The sequence below is a fragment of the Rutidosis leptorrhynchoides genome, chromosome 1 (genome assembly GCF_046630445.1).
Source record: "Rutidosis leptorrhynchoides isolate AG116_Rl617_1_P2 chromosome 1, CSIRO_AGI_Rlap_v1, whole genome shotgun sequence".
Lineage (NCBI taxonomy): Eukaryota > Viridiplantae > Streptophyta > Magnoliopsida > Asterales > Asteraceae > Rutidosis > Rutidosis leptorrhynchoides.
In genome coordinates, this window is record NC_092333.1 from 616,886,653 (window position 1) to 616,909,441 (window position 22,789).

The 22,789-nt window shown below is 32.8% G+C and overlaps 1 protein-coding gene across 1 annotated transcript; it reads left to right on the forward strand.

Annotated features, from left to right (window-relative positions):
• The first annotated feature begins 1,153 nt into the window (after positions 1-1,153).
• Positions 1,154-2,489, forward strand: LOC139848195 (xyloglucan endotransglucosylase protein 7-like). Its single transcript, XM_071837930.1, has 3 exons — positions 1,154-1,405; positions 1,499-1,692; positions 2,078-2,489. Exons 1-3 carry the CDS (start codon positions 1,154-1,156, stop codon positions 2,487-2,489), a joined length of 858 nt encoding a protein of 285 aa, XP_071694031.1.
• The last annotated feature ends 20,300 nt before the right edge of the window (positions 2,490-22,789 follow it).

A 22,789-nucleotide genomic window follows, 5' to 3' on the forward strand; every position in this document is an offset into this window, starting at 1 on the left:
CCTTATAGAAGCTATATCTAACATCAATTAACACATACAAACACATAATCATCAAGATTCAAGCTCAATTTCACACTTTTATTCAAGAACACAAAACCCCAATTTTAACAAGAATCAAAGCACGAATTCAATTAATCAAACCTGGATAAATGATCACAAGGATGATATAATTCAGTTCCTAGAGCCTCTTGATTCAATTTCTAGCTTGGATTAGATTAGGGTTTTGTGAAGGAGATGAAGTAGATACGAGCTTCTTTTGGAAATTTCATGAAATTGATGGAAACATCCAGATATTATACACATATGTGGGTTATAAACCCATACCCCATAACACACGGGTATATATCAGTTATCTGATAACTTTCGTACTTAATTTGGCAACCCTAACGGAGTCCAAATTCAACAAACGAACCATTTCAGTGACCATTGTCACAAACTGGTCTTAACCACATATTCAATTAATAATAAACATATTATTAAAATAAAAGCATATTTTAAACACAAATATAAACCTAAGGGCAATTTAGTAATCTTACTTCTAACCCTGGTTTCAGTCTGTTACAAATAATAATAATAATAATAATAATAATAATAATAATAATAATAATAATAATAATAATAATAATATTAATAGTAATTAATACGTATCTATTTATATATTATAATTATAATTTATAATTATATGTAAATGAACATGATAAAAATGAAAGCGATTCTTACACACTAATTTTTATCTATATACTTTTTATCATAAAACTTATAATTATAATAATAAGTTACAATGAATGTACTAAAAAATGAGTTTCTGAGTATATACTTCCAAATAAAAAAAATAAAAAAGTGGAAAACTTAGATAATAAGTACTTGTGTGTAGGTTGATTTTGCTCTTTGTGTATATTATTTCATTATTTTCTTGTACGGACCACGTAAGTACAACAACACGCAAATGTTTAACGGGTGTGTAATCACTGATTCAGAAAAACAAGGTTGAAGATTTCAATTTCTATATATCAACTAACTAAATACATATTTATAGCTCTTTAAAGTGCTATATAAATGGCTATAGATTACCATGACTGTCTTAAAATTATCATCCATATAACACGGAACTATGTCTATGTCTATTACCCTTAATACAAAAATTAGGTTACACATGATACCAATTGCAATTATAATTTTGAGTGGTATGAAATTGGTGTTAGCTACCAACTTTAATCGAGATTTCGACATATTATGGGGAAATGGCCGTGGAAACATTCATAATAACGGAAAACTTTTATCGTTATCACTCGATGAGTATTCTGGTTCGGGGATCGTATCGAAAAACGCATATCTATATTCAAGAATCGACATGCAAATCAAGCTCATTTCAGGGAACTCTGCTGGCACTGTTGCCGCATTTTACGTGTGTTTTAATCTCATTTTGTGTTTATTATTTTTCATCTAACGCGATTTATTACAATGTACAAAAGACTGATCTATGTGTTATGCCGTTTAGGTTGGATCACACGGTGATTATCGTAATGAGATAGACGTCGAGTTCTTGGGGAACTTAACGGGTGACCCGTATACTATTCACACAAACATATATACGAAAGGTAATGGAGGTAGAGAGCAACAGATTCGCCTTTGGTACGATCCGACAAGTAGTTTCCACACGTATACAATCTCATGGAGCCCGTTCATGATTGCGTAAGTATAATAAACTCATAAATTTTTCTTGTTCAGGCTACCCGAGAACTCAAATATTTTTACTTATATGTACATAGCTTATTTTGGATTATCCCGTGACTACTTAGAGTACCGTAACCATTTAATTATTTTGCGATCATGATTATTAGTCTTTCAAAAGTTAATTTTCTTGTAATATTAGCAAACCTTGGGTAAAAATTTGATAATTTTACTTACAAAGGTTACAATTTTTTTATATTATGAACCCCATATGAAAATTTTCACACTCTGTCTCAATTTTAAAACCCTTAATCCAAAAAAAATAAGTGTACTAAAGAACATGTTATATTCCTATGATTACTACAATTATTACAATAATTTGAACGTTTTCTGTTTTTTTGTTTAGAATATACGTTGATGGGACACCGATTAGAGTGTTCAAAAACTTGGAATCGAGTGGGGTTCCATACATGACAGACTTGCCGATGAAGGTGTACACGAGCCTATGGAACGCGGATCAATGGGCCACGAGAGGTGGTGCCATTAAAACGAATTGGACCGAAGCTCCATTTAAAGTATGGTTAAGGAATTATAAGGCTCGTGGGTGCGTTTGGAAGAATGGAGGTTCGAGTTGCAGTTATGGAACCTCACAAATTGTAAACCAAGATTGGTATAAACAAAGAGAATTGGATTGGAGTAGCAAGGAGATGTTGAAATGGGTTCGACATAATCACATGATTTACGATTACTGCAGAGACTCTAGTCGCTTTCCTTATGGCCTTCCACACGAATGTTATCTCGATACACTACTTACATAACTAAATTTGATCGTAAACCTTGTTTCTCTTGATCATATATCTACTTGGCATCAACCGTAGTCTATTATTTAGGATGTCATTGATAGTTGTGGTGCTGGTTTGAAATTAATGTTGATCAAGGCAGGATTTGAGTACTCATAACACATATTTACCTGCAGCTTGATATCTGTTAGAGAAAATTTTATGTTCTGAAAGTTTACATATGTTTTAAGGGTTCTAATCTTATATGAGAATCTGTTATTTAATTTTACATACATTTTCTTGATGATATATCTTTTTACCTATATTTTATATTGTTTCCAACTAATTGTCAAGATACAATACTTTTTGAAATCACTTATATGAGTATAGCAGAAAGGATCTAAAAGAATGATTGAAAGATGCAGGGGAAATAAAACAAAAGTTCATCTATTAATATCCTGAACATACTTTGAGTAATCATTTGTATTGGGTAATTTGTCCCAAAAAAAAAAAAAAAAAAAAAACTGTCCGAAGAATTATCCTTAAATTTACGATATATTTGATCAAATGTAAGTTTTGACATTATATTTATATAATTAAGCGTGACTGAATTTATTTAAAAAACTGTTATTTAGAGCTGTAAATGAGGATAAAAAGGTCTAATGATATTCATAAGTTTTTTTACGAGTAGACGCGCGTTTTCTTAGACAGATATAAAGAGTTAAGTGGATAATATTTTTATGTTGAAAAATTGAAAATATAGTATAAATTTACATTTACATTTACATGTACATGTATACTGCTCCGTAATTTTGATGGATATCAACGCTATTTTGAGTTTGTGAAATTGTCGTTTGACATTGATCACTAGGGGTAGTTTCATCCTTATTGTTTTATTTTTCTTATAAGTCGTGTCCTACCTTTTTTAATACGACTCTCGACCATCATATTTCTTTTCTCCAGTGAACATACAACCCATGCCAAGAAGTGAATTTACACCTTTTTTTATTTCGTATTCAAGAATTCAAGATACGCATCTATACATGCATTTTATATTCTGCCATTTCCATGTGACCATTCCCGTATAGGATTATTACTTACTTATTTATTAGCCATTGGACAAGTGTTGGATCGACCAGTGTACAAAAGCATTTTATATATTAATGGTAAAATAAATAAGTCAATCAATCTTTGTACAAAACTTAGTTTTTCAAAAGTATATATAACAATCGTGTATGGATCAAGTTTATTAAAATATTCTAAATTGTAAAAACTAAGCATGGCTAGCTTCCTACGAAGCAACAAGCGTGTATGGATGTTTGACTGCGTTATGTCTCTAATAATAGAATTTTAGTTACTTTGCCGAAATCATTGCCGACCGAGCAAGATGTTCACCAATCATGTAATAAATGTTGTTAATTTGTCCAAAAAAATATTTATATTTGTTACGATATGATCATTATCATTTTTAAATCTAACCAGAATACTTCGTAGCAATCACCCTAAACCGCCACATATACCTTCAATTCGAAACTTCTACCAACCGAAGAACAAACTCGGTCACCAAGGCCCATAAGGGCCCAGTCCGTTGGCGAAAAATTGAACCGCGAGCAACTCAGGAGAAATGGGAAAACATCAGGCCGCGGTGCACGGCGGCCGGGTTTCATAACCACGGCCAAGAAAACTCGAGACAACGGGAGGAGATGAAAAGCAACAAGAAAAGAGGACACCCAACTGCTCAGGAAGACCAACATACCAAATTAAGAAGCAACAACCCAAAAAATAACCACTCATAACCTCCGGAGAGGAATCAAGCAAAAACAAAGCTGGCCGGAAACAGAACAATATCTCGAAAGCTTTCCACACACCACAACCAACCACCAACCACCAAGAAGGTCGTTGCCGACGGTCTTTTAAACTTTCGACCAAGTAGGAAAATAAAAAAATAAAAACGATACTACCAGAGAAGACTAAAAAGAAATGCCATAAATCATAGATCGGAAGCCATAACAAAAATAAGGGAGATCCGAAGCACACCTCCATTCCTGTCACAGAACTCCGAATGAAGCTCCCTGCATGCAAACGAAAAGGGAGAAAAAGTAGGAATAGTGGTCTATGACAAGCATGAAGAAAAATGGCAGAAGTAACCACATCGGAGCTGTCATAACCTGACCTTAACCATAAGGACGAATACAATAACATATGATTTCATCGCGAGGTATTGACCTCTATATGCGACATTTTTAAAAAACTGCATTCGTTTTTACAATACAAACCATAGCTTTTATTACAAATACAAGGTTTAAACAACTTAATAATGATTATCGTTTAGCGATAATCTTAGACTTACAAACTTTACATGTGATAATAACAATACGACCTCTAACATATTTTACATTACAAATCCTCCGATATGCAGTTTTATTTTTGACACAAATATGCATACTCAAGATCTTGCTTAAATTCAACATGTTGCAGCGGAAGCTTTTAGTTATCACCTGAGAATAAACATGCGTAAAACATCAACATAAAGTTGGTGAGATATAGGTTTAATGCCGGCAGCGTTATGAATATAGACCACAAGATTTCATATATAAACGTTTTAATAAAAATATTCTAAGTTGTTGAGCACTTGATAACCATACTTAACATTTAATCACGTCGCATATTCCCTTTATTATGAAATCTTACTACACCGTACCAAGTGTAGTCACCGAAACGAAGTACTGTGCAACCGTTGAATACTGGTCGTCCAGTCCGGTTGGGGTTGTCAGGCCCGATAGATCTATCAACAGGATTCGCGTTTACAATACCTCATGTAAATAGTAGTTACCAAGTTACAGGGAAGTATGCCAGTGGTACAACTCAACATAGAATATATATTTTTAATCACTTGTGTCCCTAACGTAAATCATAAAATGCATGTATTCTCATCCCGAAATATTTAGAGTTTAAAAGTGGGACTATATACTCACTTTTGCCTTGAAGGTATTTAACTCGACTTGGTCTCCGATAGATATCACGAACCTAACCATATATATATATAATATATCAACATATTTTCTTTTCAAGTAATCGTTACATATATATATATATATATATATATATATATATATATATATATATATATATATATATATATATATATATATATATATATATATATATATATATATATATATATATATATATATATATACTTATAATACTTTTAATATTTTCTTAGTCCGTAGTTAGCAGTCAGATATTAGTGGTCCACAATTAGTTGCACAATAAAATAAATAAAGACCCTATCGTATTCGTGTTGATCAGAATTAATCTTGACCCATGGTACCATGTTGTCAAATGACGTGTTGCGTACATAAAGTACCGTGTTGTCAAATGACGTGTTGCGTACAATCATGAGGTCTTATGATTAATCTTCTCGTGTTGTTTACGGGTGGTCCTGAAATATATAAAATAAAATCATAAGTAAATATATATTAAATATTATGTTAATTAGCCAAGATATGATTAATCCGATTTTGTCATAATATGATATATTACAGGTCTTGAAGTGTTTTTAAAAAATCAAATTAGAAGGATCTATTTAGTTTGCGAACAAGTTTGAAATCACTCAAACTATGTTCTTGTTGTTAAAATTTTATAACACAAAATAATATAGCTGTATAAATATGAATCGAATAAGGTTATGAATAAGGTTACTACCTCAAGTTACTTGGACAAAGCTACTGGAAAAGGTAAGGAAAATCTTGGAATCAAAAGAGTGGTGGAGTGGGATTGAAAGATTGGATGTAATCTCCTTGAAATCGGATGACTATATTGATACGTTCTTGAGTAGGTAAATGAAGAGAGATTAGGGAGTGAATTAACTTGAAAGAAAATTGGAAATGAAATTGTATGTGTGTGTGTGTGTGCAAAATAGCATGATTATGGGATGGATATATAGGAGATTTAGTTTGTTTTCTTGCACAAAAGTCACACATGAGGTTAAATGGCTGGTTCCCACATGTAACATCATGTCTAGTGGCTGATCATTGAAGTTTATTGTTGGTATATACCAATAGTAAATACGTATAGAAGCTGGATATGATACGGTTACATATACCCTAGATATACTTGTAGAAATTTTGAGGAATCGGAACAAGAATTCAAATATGGACGGGTTTATAACTGTAAAAGAGGCTCAAAACTGGGCTTTTATTTTTGGGTCAAACCGGGCCAAAATAAAATTTTAAGACATTTTTAATAAAGCAATGTTAGCCCAAAAAAAATTTCCAGCCAGGGGCTCTGCCCCTTGGACCCCGCCAGGGGTTGCCACCCCTTGGACCCCGCTTATCGGGGGCGCTGCCCCCGAACCCCCGTCATAATCAAGATAAGTTCAAACAAGTGTGCACTCCACACTTCCCCAAACTTGTTCGATATTTATCAAGATTATTTTGGTTACAAATTAATCCCATTACACTTAAATCATATTGGTGACATAGATCACCAACACATTATATATTGTAAGTATGTATGTCAAAGAATGTTACATATAGTTATCGTTTTGATAACTTAAGTTAGTGGTCTCAAAGTATACTTATAACTCATTGTTGTTAGTTCACAATGAAATGTTAAACCATCCTTAAATCATGTTAAATATGTATAGATATGTACATATACATAATCGTATAATTATCGTGTGTTATGAATATAGGTTTAATGAGATATAGGTTTAATGCCGACAGCGTTATGAATATGCCCAAAAAAAAAATTCCAAGCTGACCTGGCAGCTCGACCCCAGCCAGGGGCTCTGCCCCTTGGACCCCGCCACGGGTTGCCACCCCTTGGACCCCGCTTATCGGGGGCGCTGCCTGATGTTTTAGCAGAGTAGTATATAAAATAGCTTATATTTTTACAGAAAATACTATTAAATACGATATAATTTTACACAAGATATTTATTTATTTATAGAATGGATATACTTAAACCTTGCTACAACACTTATAGGCAGTGTACCTAATCGTACAGTAGTGTAGTTTTTAGTAAGTCCGGTTCGTTCCACAGGGAATCTTTTTAAACAATGCTTAACGCTATATTAGTTTACTTTAATAAAAATACAAATATAAGTAATATTATTATTATAAAGGGGGGTTTTTACCGTTTAATGACCGGTTTGTCGATTTTAAAACTTTAGTCGCAGTTAAAATAAAATAAATACAAGACTTAAATTAAAGCATAAAGTAAATAACGATAATGAAATTTCGAATAATAAAAGTGCGATAAAATAAACTTGCGATAAATAAAAATGCGATAATTAGAAGTGCAATTAAATATAAAATAAAGGAAATTAAATATGAAATAAAAGAATTATGCTTATTTAAACTTCTGTAATCATGATGTTTGACGTGTTGATTTTAGTTTTATGCCCATGGGTTAATTGTCCTTTGTCCTGGATTATTTAATATGTCCATACGGATTTGTCCATAATAGTCCATCAGTCATAAATATAAAGAGCGAAAGCCTTCGTCAAATTATTCTTATTCCCGAAGTCAAATATTCCAACTAATTGGGGATTCGAATTGTAACAAGGTTTTAATACTTTGTTTAATGAATACACCAGGTTATCGACTGCGTGTAAACCAAGGTTTTACTACTTTGTTAACAATTACACCAATTACCCTTGAATGTAATTCACCCCTGTTTCAACAAGTCTATTAACTATTAATCCAATTCCGTATCCGGTAAAATGAATAATTATTGGTATTTATAGATATCCCGCCCACCGTACCCAGTCAAGCGTATGTGGTTATATATAAATACGTCAAATTATAAGTTTGTATATTAAATTAACAAGGTATTGTTTAGTTAATATAAAACCCTTTAATAGCCGATAGTCTAATTTCCACAAGTGTCGTTCTTTTGTCCAAACCCCAATTATGGTACAAAGCCCAATTACCCAATTTTAGTAATTAGCCCAACATCATGATTACTTCGGATTAAATAAGCATAATAATAATTTAGCTACGAGACATTAATATAAAAAGGTTGAACATAACTTACAATGATTAAAAATAGCGTAGCGTTACACGGACAGAATTTCGACTTACACCCTTACAACATTCGCTAACATACCCTTATTATTAGGATTAAAATTAAAATTAAAATTAAAATATAAATATAAATATATACGATATAGATAGAGAGATGGATGGATTTTTTGTTATTTTTGCGATCAGAATTCGTTTGCTTTTATAGGGATTTTCGACTTTTGGGGCTCCGCGACTCGCGGCATTTTTGCCTTCAAACTCCGCGAGTCGCGGAGTTTACTTTTACAGCTCACCCATGTTTGGAGTCTTTCTTGCCGACGATTTATTTTATATATATAATATATATATAATTAATATAATTAATTATATATTATATTATATTTATATACATAGTTAACTTGTAATTTTTAGTCCGTTGCGTCGAGCGTTAAGAGTTGACTCTGGTCCCGGTTCCGGATTTTCGAACGTCCTTGCGTACAATTTAATATCTTGTACTTTGCGTTTTGAATCTTGTACTCTTGTAATTTCGAGACGTTTCTTATCAATAATTGGAACCTCTTTGATTGTCTTTTGTACTTTTGAGCTTTTTGGTCGTTTGCGTCTTCAATTCGTCGAATCTGTCTTTTGTCTTCACCTTTTATTATTTAAACGAATATCACTTGTAAATAGAACAATTTCAACTAAAAGCTTGTCTTTCTTGAGGAATAATACTATGAAATATATGTTCGTTTTTAGCATTATCAAATATTCCCACACTTAAGCGTTGCTTGTCCTCAAGCAATATCGTCTTGAAATACTAGAATCACTTCTTTATTCTTTACACTTTGTACATCAGTGATTTCTATACGGTGATATAAACAATGGTAGTAACGATATGGTTTACAGTCCCACATGACTATAAAAATTTAGATCCATTAAGGAAATTGGATCTTTATGAAAACATTTGATCTTTTGAAAATTAAATCTAGTTTTTTTTTTACCCAAGATAAGTTTTCCGGAATAACCCTTTACCGGTGTTTGCAAAATATTTTTGTGGGTTTGGTGGGTTTCAGTTTTGAAAATTTTAGCTCAAAACTTGCGGTTTTGTGTCACCCACTTGCTAACCTTGTATTTGGAAAGCAACACGTCCAGTTTACTTGTCCCGTATATTACCTTTCGGTAAACTACCGTCCGGTTGTAAAGGAAAGCGTTGAACAAGCAACTGTTAAGGCAATGTCCCCTGACATGCTTTTAATTATGGTCTATAACGTGTCGGACGCAATTACTATCCTTGGTAGGAGCAATAGTAAAGCTCACCCTTATAATTTTTTCGGTATGGCACAAGGTCCTGTCTTTGACCACTATGCAACCACCGTTCTTACGGTTGACACCCGTTTTAGTTCAGGTGACCTAATGAATTCCAGGTGAATTCCTAGGATTTTACGTTTAATGGTAATGAACGCATTGAAAATAGGGTTTTCAGAAAACAAATCGGTTTGTAATTTTGATCAAAATATTTTCTCGTTCAAGATCGAGTTTAGATATCATTGAATTCCATGAGTTTGAATTCTCAATCTTTAAGGTCAATCTCTAGGATTGAGTAATATCAGTCTTAAAAGCTGATTTTTAATCTTTAAGGAGATTATCCTTTCTGGGAATCTGATTCATTAGTCTTATCCAGCTAATTTGCATGGTGCCCCCCCATTTTACAAGATAAATCCTTCTCATGGTTAGGATAAATCTGACCACTTGGCGACCCTATTTAATGCTGAGGTCCGTGGATTTCTTGCTGATTTTAGTGATGACTTTTGTAGATTTTTCGTCAACCTACAGCTGGTCTGGACGACAACTTCATGACCTAAATCAAGAAGCGCGTTTCTTTTTCGGAAGACTTTACTTCCTTTTAATGATGGAATTGATTCATCGTGTAGATCCATCTCTTCTTTTCTTTCATCGGGTAAAACAGTTTAGTTTAGTCCAAAGCAAAAGTATTTTCAGTTATTTGTTACAGATATATGTGACATATGTTTAAAATAACTTGGTAAATTTTCTCACACTTGGCTTTTATTTTCCTTTTTATCGTCTTCTATTCCATTTTAAATGAATTTTAACATTCTGGTTTGTTTCTCAATTTATGTCCTTTCCGAGGTAACAATAAGTTCGGTGTCAAAACCTAGTTTTATCGTTCATAAATATGTATAACCATGATTTTGAGTTCATTTAATTGAAAATTTTGAAAAATTTTACTAGAATTGGGTAGTCAGTATATAAGACTAGGGCTGTTCTTTATTATCAGATAGCACTAGATTCTAATACAACTACTGCTTTACTAGTATTTTTAATGGTAACCAAGTGTATAAAGTAAAAAATTTTAAAATCCGAAAGAATTTAACCCCTTCCCACACTTAAGATCTTGCAATGCCCTCATTTGCAAGAAATCAGTAATAATTTAAATTATTGAGGGTGATTTGTGTGAAAATGATTAATTTTTTACCAAAGTTTCCAAATATATTGGCGTTTGTTTGCTGAACGATAAATGGTGCACATCATTTGTTCATTCCGTCTTGTTGTTATTTCACATATATTTTGCATCTTGTCGTCAAAATTAGTTGCTTTTGCTGAACTTAATGCCAGTCTTTGAAAATGCGTTGTTTTACCCTGTTGTGTACATAAGATAAACTGCAAACATATATACATATTTTTGAAGTTTGGTATATTACCCCACATTCAAAAATTATTAAAATCTAAGAATAAAAGTTAGACAATTATAAAAACTATTACAATATTAACAAAAGTATTAAACGTATCAATCATTACAAATTACAAAATAAATAAAACTAAGTATACTAGGGATGATACTGGTACCAATAGGGGTTCCAGGCATAACCATAGGTGCTATAGAATGCTTCGGCAGGGTTATACGTAGGATACGGTGGTTGCATCTCTATAGACCAGGGAGGGAAGATGGGTTTCGGTGTAGGAATATAGTTTCTACCTATATGTTGGCAATGAGCTATGATTTGGTTCTGATGAACTTGCCAATCTTCAAATGCTCTCTGTCTAGCATTTTCGTACTCCTGAGAAGCTATAAACCTTTGCATTTCTTGCATCTCATTCCCCCCTCCTACATTACCTTGCTGTTGGTTTCTCTCAACCTGTGGATGTCTACCATGGTATGGTACTGCGGCGTTATTTCGCCTCTTCAAAACTTTCGCACCATGGTATACATTTAAACCTATAGTATCGCGGGGTTCTGGTTCTTCGACTAATAATCCCCCCCCGACTTATATCCACACCGAGATATTCACCAATCAAAGTAATAAAAATACCACCTCCTATTATGCTATGCGGTCTCATCCCCCGAACCATAGCTGATAAATAATAACCCACACAATACGGTATACTTACAGTGCTTTGTGGGTCTCGAATACACATATGGTAAAACAAATCCTGTTCATTTACCTTTTCCTTGTTCTTACCCCTTTGTGTAATCGAATTAGCTAAAAACCTATGAATCACTCTTAATTCGGCTCTATCTATATCCAAATAAGAGTAATTTCCCCCTTTGAAACGGTGATGGCTTGTCATTTGACTCCACACACCGTGTGTATCAAAATTTTCATCTATCTTTCTACCGTTTAGTATCAACCCTCTACAATCGGCAGATGCTAACTCCTCAGGCGTATATATACGTAAATCCTGAGCCATGTCCAGTAAAGACATGTGGCGCATCGAACCGCCTAACAAAAATCTAATAAAAGAACGATCGGTTAAACTAGCTACCCGATCATTCAACTCTATACTACACAACAATTCTTCACACCATACTTTATATACAGGTCTACGCATGGTGAATAAACATACCCAGTCATTAAAAGTAGAATTACCATACCTCTGTACAAGTAATTCCCTAATTGGCCCGACCAATTCTACAGCTTCTAAGGGTCCCCATTCTATGATCCTCGGTACCTCAACAACCTTAGAATGAAGAGTATGCAAACCCCTTTGATATTTTGCATAATCTATCCAAAGTCTGTCAAATCTCAGGTTCGGGTGCAACTCTTCCAAGTGCATATCAGAAAAGGTCATGACTGGATGAGGTATATCCTGCTTGTAGTAGTTATCCACCTCCTGTTGTTCCGCATTCTCAGCAGGAGCATTGCGGGCTTGGGATGAAGATTCACCCCTTTCAGTCTGCAAAACACATCAAACACAATTTTTGTGCATCCAAATATGCATTAGTGTCAGCAAAATCATCAATCAAAATAATTATAATGACATGATCAATTTATATCAAACTTAAGCTCATTTTCACATTTTCATCAAATCTACACTTTTTCAAATAAGCATATACGAAAATGTTCACCAAGTTCATAAGCATTCAACTCAAATAACATGTCAAAATAATCATTACTAGCAATTAAACAAGTTTCAAATGGCATTATCTCTCAAAAATCAAGTTCATGAATTTTTAGACTTGAAAAAGTCCACTTTAATTCTCAAAATCATGTTTAGGCTCAAAGTTTGGATCATTTAACTACCTAAACATGTTACACTACTTAATTTAGCAACAATTCATGACAAAAATCGGCCATAACCTGTTTATATCAAAAAGCCCCAAATTTGCTCAAGATCACAAACCCTAGATTACTCAAAATTTGAAGTTTAAGGCTTCTAATCATGTTAAACAGCATCAATCTAGGTTATACAAGCATAATACATAAATAATTTAAGCCTAATTACACTAAAAAGCATCAAAATCAAATTGGGGAAAAAATTGCTCAAGAACACCAAATTTCGGATTAAATGGTGTTTAGGTGTAGAAATTTACCGTTTTTCTTGAGTAATTCCTAGATAGCATCCTTCTCAACATGATTTTAGTAAAAGATTTGATGATTAACGGTTAAAAATTGTGATTTTGGGGGTGTTTTTGGTGGTTTTTTCGACAGTTTTCGCAGTATTTTTTTTAGTTTTGTGTGTGTTCTGAGCTGTTCTGCTCGATTTTATTTTTTCTGATTTTTCGTCCCTCCGCGACTCGCGGTGAATTACCCTTCAAACTCCGCGAGTCGCGGAGTTTGCTTTTTTTATTTTTTTTTTATTTTTATAATCATTAACTTATAAAACAATTAAGTACTTAATTTTAAAATTTTGTTTCCCTTGTTATTTAGGACGAGGTCGTTTCGGATCGATGTCCTAGTCCGTCCCTCGACAAAATTTTAAAATTTGTCTTTTTGTAGCGATTGTTTTAAAAGCTAAGATTTTTGGGTTTTTTAATGTTTTTGGCATACTTTAAATCAATAAGATTAAAAATAATGATAATAAAAGTTCTCGTCCCTCCCTCGGGTAAAGCAATTTCGGTTTAAAGACCTAGTCTTCAACTTACGACGAATTTTAAAAATCATATTTTTAACTTAATGAGATTAAGTAAATTTTTGTTTTTAAATTCACACAATTTAAATATAAAATTCAAAATTAATATTAAAAATTCACACCAAACTTACAATTTAAAATGCATAAAATTAAAAATTCATATTTTAATAATTAAAAATTCACACCAAACTTAATTTAAAAATTCATATTATAAATTCACACCAAACTTATATTAATTTTTCAAATATTTACAATTTTAAAAATATTATTTTTACAAAGTTTACAATATTAATTTAAGATTTATATATTAATTTTAAAAAACATGGTAAAAATAAAATAAAAAATCTTTTTGTCTTTTTATCCCACTTTAATCAATCAAATATTATCAAAAATATGCGCCCCTCTTTTCGGTAAAGTAATTTCGGTTCCAAAACCTAATTTAACTCATGACGAATTTTTGAAATATTTTGGGTTGATTGTTTAAAGATATTTATACCTTAAGAATAAACGTTAAATTTCGCAGTGATGTAATAAATTTTTGAATGATATCAATAATTTCGGTCGCCAAACCTAATTTTATTCAATACCAATTTAATACTTTTTAGCGAACAAATTAGCGTTTATTATCAAAAGGTTAAAAATAAAAATAAAAATAAAAATAAAAACTGTAAAGACATACCTGTGAAATAGATTTCTTAGTTATATGATCTATCCCATTCATAAGATAGTCGGTTTAATTGGTTTTCCATAGCTACATAGGCGTAACCTCGAGCATTCAGTGTCTTTTCTTCTAAACATACGAATGGTTCGTCTCTGCATAAAGTAACAAATTCGGTGTTTGAATAGGTTTGATTATTTGAACATTTACCTCCATGTGACCATTTTCCGCATTTGTGACATCGTTCTAGGTGTCGTGCTCTTCTTTTTGCTGCGGATTTTGATTTTCCTTTACCAAATTGTAACTTATTATCTTTGCATCTGGATTCTTTTCTAACTCCGTCCATTCTTTCTCTGATTACTGATACTAATTCACTCGGTAGTATGTCATTATTACGTTTAGTGATCAAAGCGTGTAGCATTAGACCATGGTTTAGTTCACAGGCAGTCTTCATTTTGTAAAAACCTAAAAAAAATAAAAATTCAGAATGGGGGGAGAAGACTAGTTCTTTAGGGTCTGCTAGGGAAAGACCATTCGGGTTCCATTTTCGAGAACTACACGAAAACAGACAATCTAACTCTAACAGAAATACATATTATCCTTTAAAGACTTGATTCTCCCCACACTTAGTTAGCTGTGGTGTCGAAATTGTGATTAACTTCGTTGTCGACTTCCATCGGACCATGTATGTAATGTTTAACTCTGTGACCATTAACTTTAAATTCAATCCCATTTGAATTTATTAATTCTATCGTTCCGTATGGGAAAACTCTTTTGACTATGAATGGTCCAGACCATCTTGATTTCAATTTTCCAGGAAACAGCTTGAATCGTGAATTGAAAAGAAGAACTCTGTCTCCTTCTTTAAAATCTTTTGAACTTCTGATTCTTTTATCATGCCATTTCTTCGTTCTTTCTTTATAGATTAACGAACTTTCGTATGCTTCATGTCTTAATTCTTCTAATTCATTTAGTTGACTTAATCGTAGACGTCCAGCTTCATGTAAATCAAGATTACATGTTTTCAAAGCCCAAAATGCTTTGTGTTCAATTTCTACTAGAAGATGACATGCTTTTCCATAAAGAAGTCTAAAAGGTGTGGTTCCAATTGGAGTTTTGTAGGCTGTTCTAAAAGCCCAGAGTGCATCCTCCAATTTAATGGACCATTCCTATGGATTTGATCCTACGGTTTTCTCTAGAATACGTTTTAAAGCTCGGTTGGTATTTTCAACTTGTCCACTTGTTTGTGGATGATATGCGGTGGAGATTTTATGAGTTACTCCATATCTTTTAAGAACTTTCTCAAGTTGATTATTACAGAAATGAGTACCCCGATCACTTATTAAAGCTTTCGGTGTTCCAAACCTTGCAAAAAGACGTTTTAAAAAGTTGACTACAACTCGTGCATCGTTAGTTGGGAGAGCTTGTGCTTCCGCCCATTTAGATACATAATCAATGGCTACGAGTATATATAGATTATTATGAGATTTTGGAAATGGACCCATAAAGTCAATACCCCAAATGTCAAATACTTCACATACTTGGATAACATTTTGTGGCATTTCATCACGTTGACTTATTTTTCCGGCCCTTTGACAAGCATCACAGGATTTGCAAAGAAGGTGTGCGTCTTTGTAAATTGTAGGCCAATAGAATCCAGCATCATAAACTTTTCTTGCTGTTAGTTGAGGCCCATAATGCCCTCCTGTTGGTCCTGTGTGACAATGGTTTAATATTTTACTAGCTTCATCTCCAAATACACATCGGCGTATTATTCCATCGGGACAACTTTTAAACAGATGTGGTTCTTCCCAGAAATAGTGTTTTATATCACTGAAGAATTTCTTTCGTCTTTGGTACGATAATCCTTTTTCAAGGAATCCACATACTAAATAATTTGCATAGTCTGCAAACCATGGGATTTCTTTATAATCTATCTTCAATAGATATTCATCAGGAAAGTTTTCTTGTATGGCTGATTCATTTAGAACTTCTAATTCGGGATTTTCAAGACGAGAAAGATGATCAGTGGCGAGATTTTCTGCTCCTCTTTTATCTGGATTTCAATATCAAACTCTTGTAAGAGTAAGATCCAACGGATTAATCTTGGTTTAGCATCTTGTTTTGAAAATAGGTATCTAAGAGTAGAATGGTCGGTATAGACCACCGTTTTTGCTAGAACGAGATATGATCAAAATTTGTCAAAAGCAAAGACAATAGCAAGGAGTTCTTTTTCAGTAGTTGTATAGTTCGTTTGTGCTCCTTGTAACGTCTTACTAGCATAATATATAGGTTGAAATCGTTTTTCAATCCTTTGTCCTAAAACGGCTCCCATTGCAAAATCACTTGCATCGCACATTAGTTCAAATGGTAGATTCCAATTTGGTGTTATCATGATCGGCGCATTAGTGAGTTTTTCTTTAAGAATATTAAAAGATTTGATACACTCATCTGAAAAGATGAATGGAGCATCCTTTTCTAGGAGTTTATTCATAGGAGTGGCAATTTTAGAAAAATCTTTTATGAAACGTCGGTAAAAACCGGCATGCCCTAGAAAACTCCTAACTCCTCTAACATTGGTGGGATGTGGAAGTTTAGCAATTACATCTACTTTAGCTCTATCCACTTCAATTCCTTCTTTTGAAATTTTATGTCCAAGAACGATGCCTTCTTTAACCATGAAATGGCATTTCTCCCAATTAAGTACTAGATTTGATTGTTCGCATCTAATTAGCATTCGTTCCAGATTATCTAGACATGTTTCAAATGTATCACCGAAGACTGAAAAGTCATTCATGAATACTTCCATGCATTCTTCTATCATGTCGTGAAAAATCGCCATCATACACCTTTGAAAGGTTGCAGGGGCGTTACAAAGTCCAAATGGCATGCGTTTGTAAGCAAAAGTACCATAAGGGCACGTGAATGTGGTTTTCTCTTGATCTTCGGGTGCTATTGGAATTTGAAAATATCCGGAAAATCCATCTAGAAAACAATACTAACTATTTCCGGCTAATCTTTCTAACATTTGATCTATGAAAGGTAAGGGAAAGTGATCTTTTCTGGTGGCGTCATTTAATTTTCTATAATCAATACATACACGCCATCCTGTTACAGTCCTAGTAGGAATAAGCTCATTTTTCTCATTTGTAATGACAGTCATGCCACCCTTCTTAGGTACGCATTGAACTGGGCTTACCCATGGACTATCAGAGATTGGATAAATTAGACCTGCATCTAGCAGTTTAATAATCTCTTTCTTAACTACATCTTGCATATTAGGATTTAGTCTTCGTTAGCATTGCACATACGTTTTATGACCTTCTTCCATAAGGATTTTATGTGTGCAATACGAAGGACTTATTCCTTTAATATCATGAATCTTCCATGCAATGGCTGGTTTATGAGCTTTCAATACAGAAATGAGTTGTGATTTCTCATTTTCAGTAAGAGAAGACGATATTATTACAGGTAATTCAGATTCACCATGTAAATAAGCGTATTCCAAATGGTTTGGAAGTGGTTTAATTCTAATTTCGGAGGTTCTTCTATCGATGATTTATATCGATATCTGTCTTCTTCTTTTAGCATTTGAATTTCTTCTGTTGTTGGTTCATATCCATTAGCTATAAGTGTAGCTAACATTTCAGCTTCATCAATTGGTTCATTACCTTCTCCTAAAGAACATTCTCCTGTTTCTTGTAATTCTGGAAATTCTTCTAATAATTCTGCATGTGCATCTATAGTTTGAATATAATAACATGTATCATCTGCAGATTGTGGTTGTTGCATTGCTCTATCAACTGAAAAGGTAACACTCTCATCCTCTATACTTAGGGTCAATTTCTTACCGAACACGTCTATCATTGCTTTAGCCGTGTTTAAGAATGGTCTTCCTAATATGAGAGGAACTTGAGAATCTTCTTCCATGTCCAAAACAACAAAATCTACTGGAAATACTAAAGTACCAACTTTAACTAGCATGTTCTCCATTATCCCTCTAGGATATTTTATTGATCTATCGGCTAGTTGTATGCTTATTCTGGTTGGTTTCAATTCTCCAAGGTCTAGTTTAGTGTATAGTGAATACGGCATTAAATTTATACTAGCACCTAAGTCTGCCAATGCTTCTATTGAATTAAGACTACCCAGAAAACATGGAATTGTGAAACTTCCTGGATCAGATAATTTTTCTGGTATCTTATTCAACAGCACTGCTGAACAATTAGCATTCATAGTAACAGCCGAGAGTTCTTCCATTTTCTTTCTATTTGAGATTAGATCTTTCAAGAATTTAGCATATCTAGGCATTCCTGAAATCACATCAATGAAAGGAAGATTTACATTTATCTGTTTAAACATATCCAAAAATTTAGATTGCTCGGCTTCAAGTTTCTCTTTCTTCATTTTACTCGGGTAAGGAAGTGGTGGTTGGTATGGTTTAACATAAGGTTTAGCCTTAACTGTGTTATCTTCATTAACCTTTTCAACTACCGGTTCTTTTTCCTTATCTTGATCAGGTTGTGGTTCTTGTGGAGTAGGAATAGTTTCATCAGAAGTTACAGGTATTTCCGGTGGTTTAAGTGTTGTACCACTTCTTGTGGTAATGGCTTTAGCTGTTTCATTCCGGGGGTTGGCATTTTTATCACTAGGTAGACTTTCCGGTTTTCTTTCACCTATTAACCTTGCTAGGTTACTTACTTCTTGTTCCAGATTTTGAATAGAAGCTTGTTGATTTCTAAATGCTTGCGCATTTTGTTCATTGGTTTGTTTTTGAGATGTGAAAAACTGCGTTTGAGTTTCAACTAGCTTCGTCGTCATATCTTCTAAATTCGGCTTTTTATCATCGGTTTGTTGTGGTGGTTTGTTTTGAAAATTAGGTCTTTGCTGATTGTAATTAGTATTAGATACTTGTTGATTGGTAGGACCTTGTTGGTTGTTGTATGGAATATTTCTGTTATAATTCTGGTTTTGATTGTAAATCGGTCTTGGCGGTTGATAATTATTCTGATAATTATTTCCAGGCCTTTGGTTTATGTATGAAATATTCTCTCTTTGTTCCATTGTTAATTCAATACTGAGACAATCTTTTGTCAAATGTGGTCCTCCACACTGCTCACAACTAATTCGTATTGAGTGAATATCCTTAGTCATCTTTTCCATTCGTCTCTCGACAGCATCTATCTTTGCAGAAATGGAATCTAAGTCATGGCTAGAATCGGCTCTAGCTGCTTTAGATGATCTAACGATATCTTTTTCTTGGTGCCACTCATGTGAGTGGGAAGCAGTGTTATCAATAATTTTGTAAGCATCAGTTTTGGTTTTCTTCATAATAGAACCACCAGCTGCTATATCTATGTCTTTTCTTGTAGTGATGTCGCATCCTTGGTAGAATATTTGTACTATTTGACAGGTGTCTAAACCATGTTGCGGACATCCTCTTAATAACTTTCCATATCTTGTCCACGCCTCATATAGAGTTTCATTCGGCTTCTGTGTAAACGTAACAATTTCTGCTTGAAGTCTTACGGCTTTAGATGCAGGAAAGAATTGTTTAAGAAATTTGTCAACTAAAACATCCCATGTATCGATCGCCCCTTCAGGTAACGATTCCAACCAATCTTTGGCTTCTCCCTTTAAAGTCCAGGGAAATAACATGAGATATATCTGTTCATCCTCTACTTCTCGGATTTTAAATAGTGTGCAGATCCTATTAAAGGTACGTAGATGTTCATTTGGATCTTCCTTCGGCGCACCACTAAATTGGCATTGATTAGTCACCATGTGTAGAATTTGTCCTTTGATTTCATAATCTGGCGCATTAATGTCTGGATGAGTAATTGCGTGACCTTGGCCAGTGCGTTTAGCTCTCATTCGGTCTTCCATACTTAAAGGTTCCAGATTCTCCATAATTGAATTTGTTGAATCAGAATCACTAGAGGATTCTGATTTAATGGTTCGTTCCTCAACAATCTCTGTTTGAATGATTGGTGGTTCCGGGGGAAAGTTTAGTGGTTCAGGATCTACGAACCGTTCCTGAATATTCTCTGGATTCTCAATTGTGAGGTCGGGTTCAAAAAATGGATTATTGGAAATTTGAACTGAAGTACTTGGTCGACTGGATGACGATTCTAAAGAAAAATCAACGGCGGTTATATTTGCTAAATGTCTTGATCTAGTTACAGGTGGTGAACGTACAAAAGGTGGTGAACGTCTTGCTCGGTGCATTCACTGAATATCCTATTAGTTTTAAAAAGGAAAGAAAAATTATAATAAGTTATCCAATCAATAGACTTTTCTGATTTTGCCCACGTTTTGAATAGCCAAAAGATGCAGCAAAGGGGCAGGATTCGTTTGGTCTCAATATAATTGAGGACTGTTTGGCTCCAATAACCCGGTCCACGTACAAATCCAACTATTACTACGAACCAGAAAATTTTGATGTCTATCAATTTAACCACTTAAAATAAATTTTCGTAATTTTAAGAAATTTAGATAAGAAGTAGAATAAAAATCTATGTCCTAAAAACTAGAATAGCGAGAAATAAGAAAGAAAAAGAGTTCGTCGAAAAAGAATTGAAAAAGAAAAAAAATGGTTGAAAAATAAAAGGTGACGGAAAAATAAAAGAAACTTATAAAAATTAAAAATACTTGACTAACCTAACCTTATTACTACAACTAACTTAAAATTATAATCGCAAATTGAGATTACTAATTGGAATGATTGATACATAGGTAAAAGGTGTCTAAAAATATTAAAGCTTACAAGAAAAACTATATCCCAAATGGAAATAACTTAAAAAGAAACTAAAACTTAAAAAGGCGTCGCAAAATTCTAAAGCACCTAAATCTTAGTCTAAAGAAAAAGCACTTAAGGAATTCTACGGCAAAGCCTAAAAATCTAGAAGTAAAAATAACTATGGCAAAAACTAAGTTTAAAACTAAATATGAGCTAAAAATACAAATATTACGCTAAAACGATTAAAAAGGGACAAAATATAAAAATATACAAAAAGTTGTAAAAATTACAATTTTTATAAAAATATTATTTTTATATTATTTATTTTATAAAACTATTAATTTTACAAATTAATTAAACTAATTAATACTAAATAATACAAATTAATTAAAACTTAAATTAAATACTAAATTAATTAAATATTTAACCCTAATTACAAATTAATTAATAATAATTAATAATACTCCGTAATAAATGCAGGATTAGGGCTTCTGTCGCGTGTCAGGTTTTCTCCGCGAGTTGCGGTATTTAATGCATCAAACCCCGTGACTCGCGGGGTTCAGAAATTCAACTGACAGGTTTTTTTAAATTCAACGCGTTTTTCTTTATTTTTTTTTATTTTAGTTTATTTTCTGTTTTTAATTTTTTCTGTTTATAAAAAAAAATATGTGTATAATAAAAACTTATATTTAAAACTTAAATAAAAATAGAATTACTTTATAATTTTATAAATAAAAATCTTAAAACTAGATTTATATATATATTTTTTTATATGTTTTTAAACAAAATACTTAAATAAAACTTATATAAAAATAAAGAAACTTTATAAAACTTAAATATTTAACAAAATCTTAAAAATACATAAATTTTTTTTTTTATATTAGCGTTGCGCTTCCGGCTTTTAAGAGAGTCCCCGGCAGCGGCGCCAAAAATACTTGATGTTTTAGCAGAGTAGTATATAAAATAGCTTATATTTTTACAGAAAATACTATTAAATACGATACAATTTTACACAAGATATTTATTTATTTATAGAATGGATATACTTAAACCTTGCTACAACACTTATAGGCAGTGTACCTAATCGTACAGTAGTGTAGTTTTTAGTAAGTCCGGTTCGTTCCACAGGGAATCTTTTTAAACAAAGTTTAACGCTATATTAGTTTACTTTTATAAAAATACAAATATAAGTAATATTATTATTATAAAGGGGGGTTTTTACCGTTTAATGACCGGTTTGTCGATTTTAAAACTTTAGTCGCAGTTAAAATAAAATAAATACAAGACTTAAATTAAAGCATAAAGTAAATAACGATAATGAAATTTCGAATAATAAAAGTGCGATAAAATAAACTTGCGATAAATAAAAATGCGATAATTAGAAGTGCAATTAAATATAAAATAAAGGAAATTAAATATGAAATAAAAGAATTATGCTTATTTAAACTTCTGTAATCATGATGTTTGACGTGTTGATTTTAGTTTTATGCCCATGGGTTAATTGTCCTTTGTCCTGGATTATTTAATATGTCCATACGGATTTGTCTATAATAGTCCATCA